This window comes from Phyllostomus hastatus, unplaced genomic scaffold (genome assembly GCF_019186645.2).
Source record: "Phyllostomus hastatus isolate PE091 unplaced genomic scaffold, TTU_PhHast_1.1 phas_scaffold_55, whole genome shotgun sequence".
Taxonomy (NCBI): domain Eukaryota; kingdom Metazoa; phylum Chordata; class Mammalia; order Chiroptera; family Phyllostomidae; genus Phyllostomus; species Phyllostomus hastatus.
The window spans coordinates 15193567-15212638 of record NW_025334035.1 but is presented as its reverse complement, the minus strand read 5'-3'; the positions used below and the strand labels follow the sequence as shown (position 1 = coordinate 15212638).

The following is a 19072-nucleotide window of genomic DNA, read 5'->3' as shown; positions in this document are numbered from 1 at the left end:
ACTTTTTCCTTTGCATTTGCAAAATATCCATCTTCTGCGATGTGATTAGTGGCATCCTCTCCTTTGTCTTCTGTGAAAGTAACCACCTAAAGTGAACCTGTGCATAGTAAATGAGGACCATCGTGTAATGTGCCCAGAAAAGCAATAAAGGCTTGCCAAGGCAAGGGCTGAGGCTTTTTCTCCTCTTGAGAGAGAAGCCATGCCATCCCTTTTCCTCCATAGGACTCAGTAGTCCATGCGAATTTGTCATCTTATCCACAATGTCGCATCCACAATGTGATGTGGACCCCACGAGCTGGACCCCACAAGAACACACTATTGATCCTGTAAAGAACATACCAAAAAAGGACCCATTGTGTTATGGGCTCAAATTTATAAACAGAATCTAGTAGTCATTGCTAAACAGGACCTCTCTGCTCTCTGCACTCCAGGGAGTGCACTGAGCAGCTGCACTGAGCAGCTTGCCTCCTGTACTGTATTCCTACTGGCTGAACTAACCCTTGAAAAGGAACTCCTAGGGTGAAATCAACCAATAGGCTGAATGCCTGCCCTGGCTAATTAGAAGCCTCTATCATCGTGTATATATATATATATAATGTGTGTGTGTATATATATATATATACAATAAAGATACAAATATATATATACAAATACTTTATTGTATATATATACACAAATACTTTATTTGTATATATATACAAATAAAGATACAAATAAGCTATATATATATATAGCTATATAGCTATATATATATATATGTATATATATATATATATACACACACAGCTATATCCTTATTTGTATCTTTATTGACTAATCAGCTCCATTTCACCCAATAATTGCTTTTTGAACCAATCAAATTGTGGGGATTTGGGGTCATTTGCATGAGAACAGATCAATCAGGGATAAGGGTAGGCACTATTCTTTATATAAGCCAGCTTCATCTCACCCTTACTATAGCTCACTTTCAGTGTCCATCTAAGACTGTTTCCTCAGCTGGAGGTGAAACTAGAGCAGAGCTGTCTTGCTGGAGCAGAGCTGTAACACTGGAACCACCTCACCCAGTTTGCTTCCCTGTTTTATAATTGAACCACTTACACTGAATAAAGTCTGTCCCCCTCCACCATACCCCAAACTGGGGACTTCTTCATTGAATTGGCCACAACAACCTTCAGTTGACAACACTAAAAGGGACAGGAACATACACACACACACACACACACACACACACACACACACACACACACACGATGATAGAGGCTTCTGGACCAGGTATCCCAAACTCTCCCAAGACTCAGGTATGGCCCAGAGTTTCTCTGAACAATGAAAATTGCATTGACTCTGACTTCCTCTCTTCCCAGCCCCTTTTTCTCTTATCATGGCATTATTCTACACATAGTGTTTCTCCCTGTGACGAAGGTAGCTGTAAGCAGAGGTGCTAGTCATGGTGCCTCTGAATGCACACCTCACTTGTACATGATGTGTCTGTCTTCATTTTCCAGGCAAAACCAAAGCAGTGAGTTTGGATAATAGGTGTTCTCAGGGCAAGGTGAATATAAATCTGATGAGAGCCACCCAGACCCCTGATGCAAGCTCTAATTTTTTGTTTAAATGTACATTCCTATTTCTTATGCATAAAAGTGGCCCCACCTCTTTACTGGGCCTTCTCTCCAAAGCCCATTAGCATAAGTATAGGGGGTTGGCACTCTTTGAGTTCTTTCAGCCAAGGTCCAGGAAATGGTGAAGGGGCTAAAAGGGGAGTAATGACTACTGACAAGTCCAATTTATCTGACTAAGGTAAAGTTTAACATTCAGATATTAACCTGTTCCTTAAGTAAGAAGTGATAATCAATTTAAATTTTTTTAAATAATTCACTGTGTATTTTAATGAAAATGTAGTCAATATGAGCCCTTAATTCTTGATGCATGCACATTTTTCTTCCTTCTACCAGACATTTACTTTTTCTGTCATTCTCCACTTCATTGCCCCATATATACACACCCCACTACAGAAAATAATTGCAAATGAGACCTCAAAATATCCTTTTTATTTATTTTAGATGTACCCACCTCACCTGGAGGGCCCTACCTCAGGGAAGGGGGCTAAGTGTTGCTGCCTTTGGGGGCTGAGTCTCCTGTCCAGGGCATCACCTTTCTGGGACCCCATTCCATGAGAGAGTTCCACTGAAACAATCAGTGGTTGCCAGAGCAGCCAGAAGTAAATGTGGAGCATGGTATTGAAATAAAGGCATCCACTATGGTGTCCACTCTAACTGTAAAGGAAAGGTATTCAGGGCATGGAAGAGTGCTGAAGAAAAATTGTAATGCTTTTACAAAGAAGACATGTTTGTCTGCCTGCTTGTCTGTTCTTCTCTGCCTCTCTATCTCTGAGTCTTTCTGAGGAGCTGTTTGTTCATCTGTTTTGCTCTCTATCTCTCTACCTTTCTATCGTTGTCTCTATCTGTTTACCTGTCACTCAGTTTCTTTCCGTTTGTCTCTTTATCTGCATGACTTTCTGTCTGCATACCTATGTCTATTTGCAGTATGTCATTCTGTCAATCTCTTTCTGATTTTTTTGCCTATATCTGTCTGCCTTTCTAATTATTTCTCTGCCTATCTTTCTGTTTATCTCACTGTCTCTTTAACTGTCTGCCAATCATTCTGTCAATTTGTTTATTTCTTCATCTTTCTTTCTGCATGTGTACATATATAATATCCATTTATCTGTCTCTGTCGATGTTTCCACCTATTGTATCTATTTATCTCTCTAACAGTCTGTCCAACAGTTTGTCTTTCTTTCTGAATTTTTATCTCTCCATACGTATGTCTTTTCATCTATGCTTCTACCTGACTGTCTATATGTATAATTAATCTCTGTATATATATTTGTACACTTATTTGTATATCTATCAGTGTCTATTTTCCATCAGTCTTTCTTTCTGTCTGTACATCTGTTTCTCCGTCTACCCACATCTGTAGATGTGTCTTTTTGTATATCTCACTCTCTATTTATCTGCCTATCTTTCTATATATATACTTCTTTCTGTATGTCTGTCAATCTGTCTTTCCATCTATCTCTTTCTGTGTACTTGTCTGTCTATATATTGTCCATCTGTCTTTCTCTTAGCCTGTCTACCTTTTTACCTGTCCATTAATGTCTGTTTGACTGTCTACCTGTTTTTCTCTGTTTTCTGTCCATCCATCCATTCATCTGTCCACCCATTTTTCATCCCTCTGTCTCTCTGTCTTTCCATCTACATTTTAATCTACCTACCAATCTCTCTCTCTCCCCCCCCATATATCTCTACCTCTGCCTCTCAGTCTCTTTTTCCATCTGTTCATCTGTCTCTTTTTCTTGTGTCTACTTGTCTTTCCATCTGTCAGTCTGCTTTTCTACCCATCCAAATATATGTCTGGCTATCTCCCTTTTGCTAGAAAGATTGATAATAGATAGGTAGATAAACAGACAGATAGACATGAGGGCATCTATCTGTTTGCCTGTGTAACTATTTATCTCTTTGTCTACATACTTGTACTTTTTTCCAAAGGCAGTTTTACAGCTTTATTTGACCATCAGAAATTAGTTCTCTTCCACACTAACTGTAGATTTTTTTAATGGTAATAGGTACATAGGTAACAAATGTATAGAGCTTGTTTGGTGAATCTTCATCCTCATTATATTTTCTGAACAACTGGATACAGTTTGGGACATTCTTTTTTCCTTTGGCCCAGGTAGATGTGTTGAACCTTGTGTCAATAAGCACATCTGGCATTCCAATCTCCTTCATGGCAAATTTCTGGCTATGCATCTGTCTCTCTTTAGTTTCTATTTCTGTCTGTCTATATAACTCTATGTACATATGTGTGCTCATATGTCCACCTATTTTACTATCTGTCTGTGTGCCTATCTATATAGCTGTTTATATGTATCTCTATTCATGTTTCTGCATGTCTTTCTATGTATTGTTCATCTGTCTTTCTATCTGTTCATGTGTCTGTATTTCTGATTATCTCTATTTGTTCATCTATTGGGCTATATGTCTTTAGATTTATCTGTCTTTGTATCTTTCTGTTTATGTTATCTTTCTGTATATCTGTGCGTATGTATATACATAAATCTGTCAGGTTTTTTGTTTCAATCTGAATATCTATTCGGCCTATCATATGTATGTGTGTGTGTGTGTGTCTTTTTTCTGCCTTTTATTTAACACTTTGTTTAATATTGTGTTTGTGAGGAATTGTGTTTAGTGATGTGTTTGTTGGGGACTCATGTTTACTGGTATCACTATTCACTGTGTGTGCATATGTGTGTGTGACAGCTGTATCACCAGTGTATGTGGTGAACTGTGTTCACTGACATGTGTGTGGCATGGTATTTGGAGATGCGTGTGAGGGACACTGTGTTTAGAGGAGTGTGAGAGATACTGTATGTTGAGGTACATGTGTGAGTACCTCACCTGGGTGGCTGCCCTGGGCGTGACGACAGACTTCATGTCTTCACAGGTCTTCCCTGTGAAACTGCAAGGCCATATTGGCTTCTGAGCTCTTTGATACCAACAACCCCATTCTACAGATGGACCACAAAGAGTGGAGCAAAGCTGCAAGGTGAGGTGATATGAAATTTCTCTCCCTTCATACTAATCTTCAAGTCCCTGGGGGGCAGGAAGGGGTGATCAATGTGCCTGGCAGGGATAGGTGTGGCAGAAGGAGGGGATAGGCTGAGGAAGCCTCACCCCAGCCTGGGCCTCCACTGCATGGGATCCGGCTAGTCTTCCCAGACAGTCTCATTTTATCCCCATGTTCCCTACATGATTAATTATTATTAATCATGCCCCCTTCTATTTGCAAAAGGAAACCAAACAATAAACTGTAAGCTGCCCTTGTCTTTTGGTAATTTTCAAAGTATCTCAGGGACCTGGAGGGGGCTGTAGTGGAGCCCCTGCTCCTCAGCCTCTTTTTCTAGAAGCTCAGACCCCCTGGAGGGCCTCAGTCCTGACTAAGCTTCCTGGAACCCATTTTGCCCCTGAACTGTCACCCTGGGATGGGGGCAGGGGGTAAGCCCTGGAAGCACCACCTCTCCTGAATTTGAGGTGTCACAAGATTGTGTCACCCAGTGCCTTGTCTGTCTAGCAGAAGCCCCAGTCATTCTGAACACCTCAGTCTCTCTCATGTCTTGTCACGTCATCTATAATTAACTTCTCACGATCATTCAGTTCCATCCACACCCATGTCTTCCCAGCCTCAAACTTCAGACATGATCTCTCTTCCAAAATCCAGACACATGGACCTCTCTATATATGTTTCATTGGCTTTTTCTTCCCCTTAAAAAAAGGTATAATTGACCTATATTCATCCAGAGTCCCAGGAGTCATGACAAAGTGCACATATCTGTGTGACCATCATTATGATCAACACATAAGCATTCTATCACCCCTCAAAAATCCCCTTCCATCCTTTGTAGTCACCCTTTCCTCTGCCCTGGGCCCTGATGACCACTGATGTGCTCTCCATCTCCATGGTTTTAGCTTTTCCAGAATACTATATATGTAAAAGAGATCCTTCTCAGTCTGGCTTCTTTCACTCAGTGGCATGCCTTTGGGATCAATCATATTGGCTCAAGAATCGACACCCATTCCTCCTCATTTCTCAGGAGCATTTCATCATGGGGACAGGTCCCAATCTGGTTGCCCGCTTACAGGTGAGGGACATTTGGGTCTCTTTCTGTTTTGAGCAATTACACATAAAGCTGTTGTAAATATCACTTCCAGGTTTGCACGTAAAAATGAGTTTTCCTTTCTCTTGAGCAGCATGTAGGAGTGAAATGGCCTCATCTTATGCTAAGTGTACATTTAGCATAATAAAAAACTGCCAAACTGTCTTCCAAAGTGGAGTGTCATTTGTTGGCATCTTAAAATGTCCAAAAGTACCATCACCCTGGTGCTTCTCATCCACTCAGCAGCTCACACCAAAATCAACAGGCTCAGTCAGAGTTCCCCCTATGCCCAGCTGTGCATTCAACCTCCTAACTGGTTTACTTGCCTGTCTGGAGCAAGTTTCCTCCTCTCTTCCCAGTTACCACATTGGCTTCACTGTGCTACTTCCTACATGGCAGCCAGAGTGATCTTCTTAAGATGCCAATGTGAAAATGTTGACCATTTTCACAGTTCCTTCTTGCTCCCACCACACCCGGAGGAGGCAGACCCCAGCCCCAGACTATCTCTCTCCCATTTGGACTCTGTCCCTGGCTCTAAGTGGTCCAGCCACCCTGCCCTGTCCCCCAGCCAACAGAGCACCAGCCCAAGGCTGCCCCAAGTTTGGGTGCTTATCCCTAAATAACGGTGATGAGAGAAAAGAGCTCATACTTATATACCCTCCATCTGTTGTCCTGTGTCTTACTCATTCATCCCTCACACACTGCTTTATGATCACCAGCCCCATTTTACAGGAAAGAAAACAGGCACAAAGAAGTTAGCTCTCTGGGCCAGAACACAGAATTAGGGAAAGGTGAAGCCAGGTTCACACCCAAAGAGTTGCTCTACAGAGCCCATTCTCACTCCCTGCGCCCTTTCAGGGACAGTGTGAAGGTCACTTCCCTCTAACTACCCTTGTTCTCTCTTACTCACTTGGTTTGTAGTGTCTGTAGCATTTATCACTTCTGAGTCAGGCGCAGAGGAAGAGCCCAAACACTAAATTAATAAAAGCCATGCCTCACTGTCCCTGCCTCTGAGTGGTTGCTGGGTAGAAGTCACAGCCACCTGGACTTTACCAGTACTTCATAGGGGCCACCTGGCTGGGTGGACAGAAAAACACTCCACCTCTGATATTCAGCAGAATGTTCAAGAAATGAGCCCAGCATAGCCCACCCTTTATGGTCAGAACTGTGTGGACTGGGGCCTCATGGTCACTCAGGTCACTAGTCTCTGGGCTGGGACCCAGGGGCTCATCCCTTGGAGGAGCTGGGCTCACTGACACCCCCCAGTTACTCTCCCCACCACACACAAGGCTGGTTAACAGAGCTCATTAGTCCAACTTTACCACCTGCCCATCTTGCCCAGAGGCTGGGCCCTGCTATTCTTCCCAGGGGGCAGCGCACATGGGGTCTAATTCCAAGGGGCTAAGATGGGGGTGTCAGTAACTGTTGTGCTAAGGGATTTTTGGGAGGGCCAGAACCTGTGGCCAGCAACTTCATCAGTGTCTTTGAACAGCAAGGGTCTCGATGTCTGTCACATGCCCCATGTCTGTCAACCACCTCAGTCAGGTCCCACCATACTCCAGTTGCCCCCCAACTTACCCCTGCTTTCCAGGCAGCCCAGCATCCTTGCCTCTCTATACCTGCCCCTAGTTGATTCTTCCTCAGTGATGAATCTCAGTGGTGGCCACCTAAAAGGGCAGGACATTGCAACCTCCAGAAAGTCACTCACCTCCAAACTTCAGCTGTAAAACCCACTCTTGACTGGACAGGACACATGGATAAGGACCTCCCCTCATCATGCCCTTCCTCCCAATCCAGGCACTGCCTGTCTTCTGAGCCCAAATTCAGCCACCTGCTCTAACAGGAGAGTTCTATTCCTTGACATCCAGTAACTGGCTCACCTGCTCCCCACAGGCAACCACTGTCCTGATTTCTGTCACCATAGACTGTCTGATCTAGGACTTCATATGAATAGACTTGAATCCTCTTATGTCTGGATCACTTCATTCAACATAATGTCTGTAAGATTCATCCACATTGTTGCATGCATCAGGGAACCATTCTTTTTCTGGCTACGTAATATTCCACACAGTTGTATGTGTCTGTGTGCATTTCTGGTGTGTGTACGTGTGCTTATGTGCATGATTGTGTGTATGTTGGTATGAGGCTGAGTCACCCTTTCATTTTTCTAGCCAGTCAGTGGTTTCACGAAAAAGCATCTGCAGAAGTGGCCCCTGTCTGTGCCTCCTATTCCTGTAATCTCACACTGCATATTCCAGGCACGGTGTGGATCCCTTCCTAGAAAGCCCATGGGCAACTCCTCTCTGGAGCCCTGAGGAAGTGAGGGAAAAAAGGCAAGAAGTCTCAGAGGTTACCACTGCTGTGCCTGATTGTATAGGTTGTAAATGGCATCCCTGGGGTTGTACAGTGTACAACCTGTACCACTGCATTGCTCCAGGGCCTGTCCTGGAGCCCTTCCCTGGCCTAAGGCTGTAGTCTCTGAGCTCTAGCTCAGCTGCTGCACCAAGCCTTATCAAGGAGGAAGTGCAGTCCTGGGCCTCAGCACTGACCTTGGCATTGACCCAGGGAAAGAAGGGCTCTCTAAATACCTGGGCCTGGACAGTCTGGTACAGCACTCCGAGTCCTCAGAGAATGTCATCCTTGTGTCAGATTACATGTGGAGAAACTGAGGCTCAGGGAGGGGCTGCAGCTGACAGAGTCAGGAAGGAGGGAACTGGGTGCCAGGTCATTATTTGCTCTTTTTGTCCAAGCTCTGCCTGCCAAAACAGCCTCAATGTAGTGCCTCAATGGACCCATGTGGGTCCTGAGGTAGGGACCCCAGGTACAATGCAAGGGAACAATCCCCAGGTCCTTCACTGATACACATCTCTCTAGTAGTGAAAATAGTTTCGGGAAAGGAAAGAATTCTCTCCCTGTTGGCCTCTGCCAGAAGGCCACTGGAATGCTAGAGACTGAGCCCTTGGTGCAGAAGAAATTTTCTTTACCCCCAAAAATAGGCCTTGCGCAGATGTCGTTTCCCTGCCTGTGCTGGTCCGACTGCCAGCAGTGCCTGCTTGCTCTGCATCTTCTGCCAGGCTGATGTAGGGGTCTTCAAGCCCCCTGCCTGGCCCAACCTCTCCTGTCACAGCAGTGAGCACCAGGGCTGCAGTCTTGAGGGGACCTCCCCCAGTCCTGTAGGTCCCAGAGTGAGCCTCTGGTCTCCTGCACATAGAGGTGCTCATCACATCTTTGCAGAAGGAAAGACAGGTGGGAGACACAGACCCAGAAAAGACAGGGCAGTGGGCAAGGTCACATAGCTGGGAGGTGTGACATGTGCAGCCTAAGCCCATGGGGAAGAGGTGTTTGGTCACCCGGGAGTAAGGGTGTGCGTGCTGGCTGGAAGAACATGCCAAGGTCTGTGTGTAGGCTGTGTTCTGTCCTCGTCTCCAAGCTGCTTCCATATTCCCCCTGACCCCAACCCTTGAAGGCCCCTGGGGAGCCCCATCACTGCAGAACACAGGGGCTGAAGAAGCCCAAGAACTGCCAGTGTGTGTTGGAGCCAGGCAAGGCCTTTGAAACACACATCTCCACATGGTGGCACTCAAGGAGATCAAAATGCATTTAATGTGGTCTAATCTCATGGCCTATGTCTTCAGATACTGCTCTGTACTGAAAATAACATGAAAATTCACCATTTAAAATATATTTGATATTCTGTGCTCTCACACAGGGCAGACACCCCTGTGTAGGGGACTCCTTTCCACCAAGTCTCCCAACCCCCACTGGGACCCTCAAGTAGGCAGGGACTGGGAGTCACAGCAATGCAAGGGCACACACATGGACACATGACCCTGACACTCACACACACAGCTCCCAGAACCTGCATACACTCACATACATACACACTGTCCTGTTCACAGCCTGGCACAAACGCCACACAGATGTGCCACATGCACATACACATTCATATGAACAGACACACACATGCCTCTTACACATAACTGCTCACTGATAGATGCCAAAGACTCACATACATGTGCCAATGTCACCTCCTGTCCAGGCATACACACCCCTCACACTCCCCATGGACACAACCAGTGCAGAGTGCCAGTGGGACTGCCTAGGTCCACCACACTGATACCCATGGCCAGCATCCATCCCAAGTTGTGTGTGGCCAGAGTGACTTCCTGGTGAACATTTAAACCAATGTCCACATATAAAACACACACACACATGGGGGGGGGCGGGAATGGAGACCACTGTACTTGAACAATAAAAAAAAAAAGAGAAAGAAAACACACACACACACCTACAGGTAAATATGCACAGCCTATGTGTATGCAGACAAACATACATATCACAGATCTGTGTCATCATCCCAGATTCACACAGAGACTGTCACTGTCACACATCTGTACAACAGTCCCATGTACAATGAATCCACATGTTCATGTACTTACAGGCAAAGCAACAACTGTATGTTTCACTTGAACACACACACCTTATGCTTACACTCTCACAGTCACACACACACACTTCTGCCCTTTCTGGCATAAGCAGCTCAGTGCTCCAGGGCAGAGCGTGCCAGAGGCCACATCCATAGCCCACTCCAACCTCAGACCTCCTGGTTCAGACTATTGAGAAAATTCTTGGAAATCCTGCTGCCTGGGAAGGTGAGGGCCGGGGCACTTTGGAATACATACCTGCTCCTCACAGATTATACCCGACATACATACGCATGCACACATGCCACATACCACATGCATGCACATGTATATGAGCATTCCCATTCTCCACACACCACACGTGGACACATATCCCCCCTCACACACTCCCCAGGAGCCATGTGATCCTCACTCTGCACACACAACAGCCCCTCCTCCCAACCACCCTCCAGTTTCAAGTGAATTAAAAAGGGAGACTATTTTGATCTTTAGCACAAGCAATAAATAAATAAATACATACATACATACAAACAGAAGAGGGGGGAAAGGGCAGAAAAGTGAAAAAACAGCATCTGCCTTTGGCGAGAGATAAAGGCAGCTTGGAGCTTCTCTCCTAAAGGACCTGGGGACTAGACTGTCTGGCATGGCCTGGGAGGGGACAGACCTGAGAAAAGGTACATCAGGCCACCTGAAATCACCAGAGCCTAGAAGTTCCAGTGAGTGATACTCCCGATGAGTGGAAGTGAGTGATTTCTGGAGTGAGTATACTCTGGAGTGGAAGGCTGGTCCACCCGGCCCTGGAAGGATCTCTGGCTGCTGGGCAGATCAGAGCACCAGCCCCTAATGCTGCCCAACTAACGAGTCACCTTGTTCCACCCTGGCTCAGCCTGACAATCTGGGACAGGATCAGTAGGTAAGTGCTCCAACATCAGCTCCAACCTCACCCCAGGGCTAAGGCTGAGTAAGTCAGCCTTACTGGGCTCAGAACAGAGGCTCCTCCAGCAGATCCTGAAAGAGCTGCCTCCAGTGCCTCAGGGTGAATCTTCTTGGCCAGAAGTCAGGGTGAGGTCTGAGGCTAGGACAGGGTGTTGGGAGTCAGGCCTACCTCAGTGTAGGGGCTGTCAGGGTATCTCTGGTGGGGAGCTGATAGTCCATGCCCAGGCCTTCCACAGCCCCTGACCTCAGGTCAGGTCTCCAGCTGTAGTAAGGGTCAGAGGAGGAGGGAAGATTCAGGAGACCCCACCCAGACCCTAACCTCTTCCTGTCACTGGAAACCTACTCCTTATTTGCATGACCTTGCACTCTGCCTCAGTTTCCCCAATTTGGGCCAGTGTCTCTGGTGCCTCAGGTTGTGAGCTGTCCTGAGGGCATGGTTGAAACAGCCTGGACAAGCAAACCAGTACTAACTTCCTCATGGGACTGGTCATTTGGAAGGATAGCACTCTTAGCTGTCCTGGAAAGGGTCCCAGCTCTATCCCAGGGTCCAGGCTCCACCAGCTGTCTTCTTTGACAGAAACAAGTCCCCACTGGGCAAGTTCTCATCCAGGGGGCCTGATTCTGGGCCAGCAGAGTCATCAGCCCCAAACCTCTTCTTGACTAGAGTTCCTGGATGTGTGTACTACTCCTAGTCACCTCAGCCAACAATTTCACATCTTCCCTAAGACTGTTCCTCTGTCATTCAGGCCAGGTACAGGCTGGCTGCCACTCACCTGGGCTCACCCATGCTGCCCCAGGTTCAGAGGGAGCACTGGCCAGCCCAGCCTCTTCAGACAGAGAGGCTGGCAGGGACTTCACAGTAGAGTCAGGGTAGTGGGGAGAGTCCTATAAAAACAAAAACTGAAGCCAGACCACTCGGTGTCTCTAAGGCACAAGTCATGCTAGGGCCCTTACAAAATGGGGCTGATCCAGTTCCTATCAGTCCAGGAACCAGGCTTCCGTCCCATGGAGCCATCCATCCCTGCATTTCCCAACGGCCCTCTCCATGGAAGGGGTGGAGGCCACTGGCCAGAAAAAGAGAAAAGTAAACCAGGAGAATACAGTGAACTGAGGGAGAGGAAACCCTCCATGGCAGACAGGTCTCCTATCCAACCCTGAGAAGCACCTCTAATGGGCAAAGTTAAACTTAAAAAGCTCAAACTAGTTTTTTCTTGCCCCTTTCCTCCTCCTCTATGACACTGGAAAGCTTGTATTATGATAATGAGCATGGTCTTGGTTTTTCTATCACAAATGGAATCTAATCTACCCACATGCATAAAAAACCATGGTGTTGCTGTGCTTTCCATAGGCCCACCACCCGCCAGGGCCTGGCCTTCACAGAGGAGACAGAGGTCCATCCAGCCTTGGGGAAGTGTCAAGAGCCTCCAACCAGCTGCTTGCATCCTGGCAAACAAATGGAATTCTAATTGTCCCTTTTTTGTACCCTCATGGATTAAAACAAAATTAATCACATGTTAATTTTTTTTGTAAACAGTCTTTCCCAAGCTAAGACTGAGAAAGCCAAAACCCATCGCTTCTCCCCAAGTTAAAAACCAGCAGGTTGTCCTACAGCCTGCCAGCCTCACCCAGAGGCTGGGTTGCCAGCTGCAGAGCTATTTCTGGGCAGACTGCAGCCCCTTCCTCAGGCAGAAGGTCCAGCCCCCAGGAGGTCACCCCTTCCCCCCGAGCCTGCTTGGGCATTTGAGGCTGGGGACTGCCTGCTCCAGCCACCCACTCTCCCGCCAACCTTCCAAGGCCATTGTGGAGAAACATAAAACATCTAAAACACTACTGAGTCTGCAACCAGAGTGTCTGGCCCATTCAGCCAAAACTCTGGGCCCTTGGGGAATGCAGGCCTCTCCCTGGCTTGGGCGGATGCTGCACCTTGGCCAACAGCAGTTCAGATCTCTGACTCCCTCCTGTAGGGCCGCTGCTCAAGGGCACTGCCACCAGCCTGGGGTCTGTCAAAGTCGTGCCTAGCTTGAGGACTGCTGCTGTCTTGGTCTTTATCAGCTTCGTCCTCCTCATCACGGCTCATGAAGGCCAGCTCATTCTCATAGCAAAAGGAATTGGCACTGGGCAGCAGGAACTTGTTCTCCACCAGGTCCTTGGCGCTACAGCGGGGAGTGGAGGGTACTTCATAGGTCTTGTGGAAATGTGCATAGTCAATCTTGTACTGGTTCTTCTCCTCGAAGAGGACAGGCTCAAAGCGGTGACCCCATAAGATCTCATTGGCCAGGTAAGAGCTTCGGGCTTGTGTAGTCATGGCCGTGGCCTCTACCATCCCCTCCAGAATGACCACGATCTCGAAGTCGTCTGTCTCCAGATCCTGCCGGCTGATGCCAAACAGTGGGCTGGCCTCGTCAATCTCATGCAGGATGGTGATGGGCGACACCAGGAAGATGCGGTCAAGGCCCTTGTCAAAGCCCACATCGATGTCAATCTGGTCCAGCGGGATGTACTCACCCTCCTCTGTGACCCTCGGCTTGATGAGCTGAGCCCTCACATGGGCCTCCACGATGTGGCTCTTACGCAGGTTGCCCACACGCCACATGAGGCAAAGCTTGCCGTCGCGCAGCGCCACAACAGCATTGTGGCTGAACAGCAGTGTCTGCGCCCTCTTCTTGGGCCTGGCCATCTTGGCCATGATGGCACCAATCATGAAGGAGTCAATGATGCAGCCCACGATGGACTGTGCCACCACCATGAAAACAGCCACTGGGCACTCCTCTGTCACACAGCGCAGCCCGTAGCCAATGGTGGTCTGAGTTTCAATGGAGAAGAGGAAGGCTGCCATGAAGCCATGTACCTGCAACACGCAGGGCGTACGGCCACGGTCTTCAGCTGGCTCCAGGTCACCATGAGCCACAGCAATGACCCAGAAGATGATGCCAAACAACAGCCAGGAGGCAAGAAAGGCCAATGAGAAGATGAGCAGCATGTAGCGCCAGCGGATGTCCACACAGGTGGTAAACATGTCAGCCAGGTAGCGCTGTGACTTCTCATCCATGTTGGCAAACTCAATGTTGCACTGGCCATTCTTTTTAACAAAGCGGTTTCTGCCCCTACGCCGCGTGTGAACCTTGCCGTTGCCAAAGCCATTGGCACCCGACATGGTGACCAGGTGCAGCCCGTCCTCCTCTGATGACACAATGCTGTAGGGGTTGGCTCGGCTGGCTGCAGTCATCCCGGGGATAGGGCAGCCCTTGCTCCTCGCCCCCAGGCCGGCTCCAGGTGGGAAGGCTCCTGCAACAGATAGGACAGCAGATGTCCTGCACCAGCCCACAAAGTCCTCCACCCAGGGCCCTCAGACGTGACTGGCAGACATTTTGACACTAATTTATCCACAACCAGGATCCTAATCCTCCCTCCCACTGTAAGCCTGCTCCTCATCCTTCCCAGCTTGGAAATCTGCCACTTCATCCTCCCAGTACTTCCAGCCAAAACCTTGAATTCATCCTCAGCTCTTCTTACTCCCACACCAAGGGCTCTGCTTTCAAAATATATTTAGGATCTACCCCTTCTTCCATTCACACAGCCCCATTGTTACCTACCTGGACCAGTCTGGCAACCACCTTGCCCACCTCCATGCTACTGCCCAACCCCAGTCCAGTGGCAGCCAGAGGGAGCCTATCCATCATCTGCTCAAAGCCAGAGTCCCCACTGGCATCTGTGGCACCTGCGTGAGCAGAACTCAGGACCCCTCAGATCTCACCTCCCAGCCTCCACCTCACTTACCATGTTGCTTCTCACAGGCTCCTTCCTGTTCTTTAAACCCACCCGGACCCTCTCGTCCCAGGCATTTCCCCACCACCTTCCTCATTCAGGCCTTGGCTTTAATGCCACTAGAATATCTCCAGAGGTTTTCCCTGTGTTCTCGGAGGATATTACACCCTACGCAGGTCCCAATGTAATCCCACAACCCTGACCTCTGGCCTAATAAAGGTAGTAATAACAACAACGATGATGTGCACAGGGTTGCAGTCCCTCCCACAAGACCATCAGCCACCTGAGCACAGGGAGTTTGCTGTTTCCCTCACTGCTGACTCACCCCCCCAGGGTCTATTGAAGGCCTTGCCATGAGCAGTAGCTAGGAGGGGGTCCCTAAGTCAGTGCCCAGAGGAGTCACTAACTGGCTGACCTCATTCCAGGGGCCTCCCTGACACCCACCTTCCTTGGCTCTAAACTAAAGCACATGGGAAGCACTCAAAGTGTCACTTGGTCAGCCTGCCATACACACACACTCACACACACTGGGTGGTCTCAGGGCACATCCCAAAGTACCACACCCATGCTGGATAAACACTGCTCCCATGGCTGGCAGTACTTGTCCAGTCCCTGGACACACAAGCCAGTGGCTACCCCTCCCCCAATGCCCTGCTGGCTCTGGGACAGCCTGTTGGTACCAGGCTGAGGCATCTGCAGTCTGGGTGCCATGGCACCACCTGGCCCTGTGGGCACTGGGGCCATCTGGCTGTTAGCACTGGGGCTGCGGGTACTTAGGACCTCACCCTGCCTCAGCAGGGCTGAGGTGGAAGGAGAGGGAGACCCCTGGCCAGCTGGCCCAGACATGAGCACAAGGAGGTTAGACATGCTCCTCCCCACCAATGGGGACCCCATGCACCCCCAGACCCCACCTGGTTGCACTATGAGGTCAGAGCTAGACAAGGCTGGAAGGCTTGAAGTGCCCAGAAGACACTGAGGCCCCAGAGAAGGTCCCAGGACAGCAGCAGGGAGACAGGCAGCTGGATACCCACGAGAGGCTTAGACACTGGAAATGACATAGCCAAGAGGTAGCAACACCAGGATTCATCCCTGGTCTGTATGGCCAGTTGCAACCAGAGCCTCAGAGAGGCACAACCTCTGACCTCTGCTCCAAACATCTGGGAGACAGGGTTGGGTAGAGCCATGAGGCTACAGACCCCTTCTAAGGTCTGTCTAGGTTCCTAGATGCTACTGGACCCCCAGATGCTCATGCAGTACTTACTACCTGAGAGAACCAGCTCCTCCAACCACAGCAAGAGCAGGCCAGACACATCAGCAAATGCTCTTAGGTCAGCCAGTCCACAGCTCAAGGAGGTAGCTACTATCTGTACTTCTCTCTTAATGGAGATTCAGAAAAGTAAAGTGCCTTACCCAAAACCACACAGCCAATAAGCAGGAGAGCTGATATTCAAACCATTTTTGTCTAATGCAAGGTCTCCCGTCATGGGGCCCCAGATTCCATGGGGCCTCTCCTCATGTTACTATCCTCCCCCAATAGGTGCTCCACCTGGCCACCTCACCATGGATTGGAGGAGCTGAGACTGGAAGCTAGAATGATGAATGCTGCTTCAGTCTGGGCCAGGGGGCAGGGAGCCAGTGGTGGTGAGCTCCCCAAGGACTCCCTGTGCCAGGAAGACAGCTCATCCCCAGATTTCCGGACCCTCCAAAGGGAGGTGCCAAGGTTGGGGTACACAGATGCCAGCAGGTGGCTGCCAGATTGCTGGGGGTGGGTTTGTGTGGCCTGGAGGCCTGGAGAGACATCTAACGGGTCATGGTTACTCCAGCTGGGACTCCAAGGCAGCTCAAGGCCTGCTTGGGACAGAATTGCAAGAATCAAAGTCCAGAGAGCTCATCCTGGTGCACAGCTCCTGGCAGTTGAGCAGCCCCACACCTGGCCTGCTCCCAGGTAGGTGGGGCTGCTGCTGTGACTCCTGGTGTCTCTATAAGGCTGAGCACTTAGGACTCACCCAGACTATGTCACACAGGCCCGGCAACCCTCTCACCTGTTGACATTCCTCCTAGAACCACATAGAAAAAAATCAACAAGGTCATGTTTATACCTTCTCCCATTTTTCTCAGAGCTGGAAACTGAGACTCACAGCAAAGTCAGTTGTCCAAGTCACTCAGAAAGTAAAGAACAGAGACAGAGTGGGAGCCAAGTATAGTCCAGTCTCAGCTTCTCTTGCCTTCACTGTACTGTCTGTGTACATGCATGTGCATGTGTGGATGCATGTGTGTATGACACACTCAGGGTATGGAGAGTCCCTCATAGGCTTGGTGAACACAGCACCACAAAGAAAGCCCCAGTAGAAAACCCATGAGCAACAACCCCAGCACCACCAACTTACCAAATGTCCCAAGGACACTCCTCACATATAAACACTGGCTTGGCAAGAAGATTACACAGCTCTTAAATTGAGTCTCTGAGGACCCGGTTTAAGAAATGTAAGATGAGCTCTGGCCAAGCAGCTCAACTGGTTGGAGCATCATCCCAATGCAGATTCAATCTCAGGTCAGTCAGGACACACACAGGAATCAACCAGTGAATGCATGGATGGGTGGAACAGCAAATCGATCTCTCTCTCTCCCCCCCTCCCTCTCTCCCTCCCTCCCTCTCTCTCTCTCTCTCTCTCTCTCTCTCTCTCTCTCTCTCTCTCTCTCTCTGTCTCTCTATTTCAAACCAATACATAAAAAATTTTTAAAAAGAAAGAAATGTGGGACAATATCCTCAACCAGGGATATACAGGTATTTAGCTCTTGCTCAGAAACTGCACATGGTTAAATCAGATAAGAAATGAAATTAGATTTGTTTTGATGAAAGAAGCTTTAGCAAGCAAGCAGGCCGGCTCCCAATTTTATAGATGGAAGAACTGAGGCTGAGACTCTTCCAAAGTCACATAGCAATTTGTGGGCTGGGATGAGATGGTAGAGATAACAGGACCATTGTCAGCAGGTGCCCACGTTGGCCAGGGAGGGCCCTGGGCACTGCTGGGAGGGAATGGGAGAGAGACACTGGGGTGCAATACCTGAACCAAAAGAGACAGGGTGACTTCCACACTGAAGACAGCAGTGAAGCAAGCCTAGCAGGCAGAGTGGGCAGTGGAGCACATGGACCCAGAGCACCAGAGAAGTGCTGGAACTGTCCCTGCCAGCCTACCAGCAATGGACACAGCCTCTGGCATCCAGCCTGCTGATAACACTAGTCAGGCGGGAGCTGGGATTTTAGAGAGGCAGCTACCACATGACCCGTGGGAGGGGTCCAAAAGTCACTGAGAGGGGCCTCTAGATAGAGCACAACACTCCATGCCCAGTCCCCTGAGGCTCTGGACACTTTAGGTTTCAATGATATCTGGAGGAGACCAGGACAAGACCTGGGCTCACATTCTCAGTTGCCAAGAAAACAGTGACTATAATGGCCAATGGAGGGGCCCTGAGGGGCAAAGACTCAAGATCCCCCACCTTCAGGAGCCTCTCCTCTGGCCGGGATCACTTCTGAGGTATAAGCATAGTAATCAATGTACATCCAGTGCTTATTATCCATCAGGCACTGTTCTAAGAGCTCTAATTAACTCGCTTAATTCCTACAACAACATTATAACTATTACCCCATTTTCCAGATGAGGAAAGTGAAGCTCAAGAAAAATTGAGTCACTTGCCACAGGTCACACAGCCTTCAAGGGATGAGCTCCCAGCCTGAGGGTAGGGGAAAAAAAAAACAACCATGTCCCCAGGCCCCAAGGCAGAATGCAAGCATGATACTGTATTTCAGTTTCAGTCCTCCAGGCCTTTGTCATCCCATGTAGTGATTAGACATACAAACATCCTGAATCTCAGCACTCAACAACAGAGATAAAACCCATCCCAGCACCGCTGACCCAAGGCATTCGGCTCTTGCTTAGAATGTCCAGGGGTGGGGAACTCCAACCTCATCAAGTCATACCTTTGGAAGAATCCTTAAAGATCACTTCGTTCCAGGAAAACCAGAATGTGGCTTACACACAACTTTCTCTAGCCCATGCTTGTGGCAGATATCACTAATCCACCTTGGAACTTTCTCACTGTGTCCTGGGACAGCTTCAGAATCTCCTACTCCATTTGCTCTTCATCAGACTTAGGAGGAGACCTTTGAAAATCCAATCTTTCATTTTGCAGATGGGCAGGCCTAAGGGCAGATGTACTGCAGCAAGGCAGGGAG

General features: G+C 48.6%; 1 protein-coding gene across 7 annotated transcripts in view; it reads right to left on the bottom strand.

Annotated features, from left to right (window-relative positions):
• The window catches only part of KCNJ12 (potassium inwardly rectifying channel subfamily J member 12), a 59549-nt gene that overhangs the window by 2537 nt on the left and 37940 nt on the right, over positions 1-19072 (bottom strand). For 3 of the 7 annotated variants that reach the window (XM_045824278.1, XM_045824282.1, XM_045824283.1), the window contains one exon: positions 9958-14358. In XM_045824278.1, the coding sequence (XP_045680234.1) occupies positions 13013-14358 (1346 nt within the window). In that variant the 3' untranslated portion in view covers positions 9958-13012. Of the gene's footprint in view, positions 1-9957; positions 14359-19072 lie in introns of those variants that run through there. The other 4 variants (XR_006783983.1, XR_006783982.1, XM_045824280.1 and 1 more) reach the window with 3 other exon arrangements.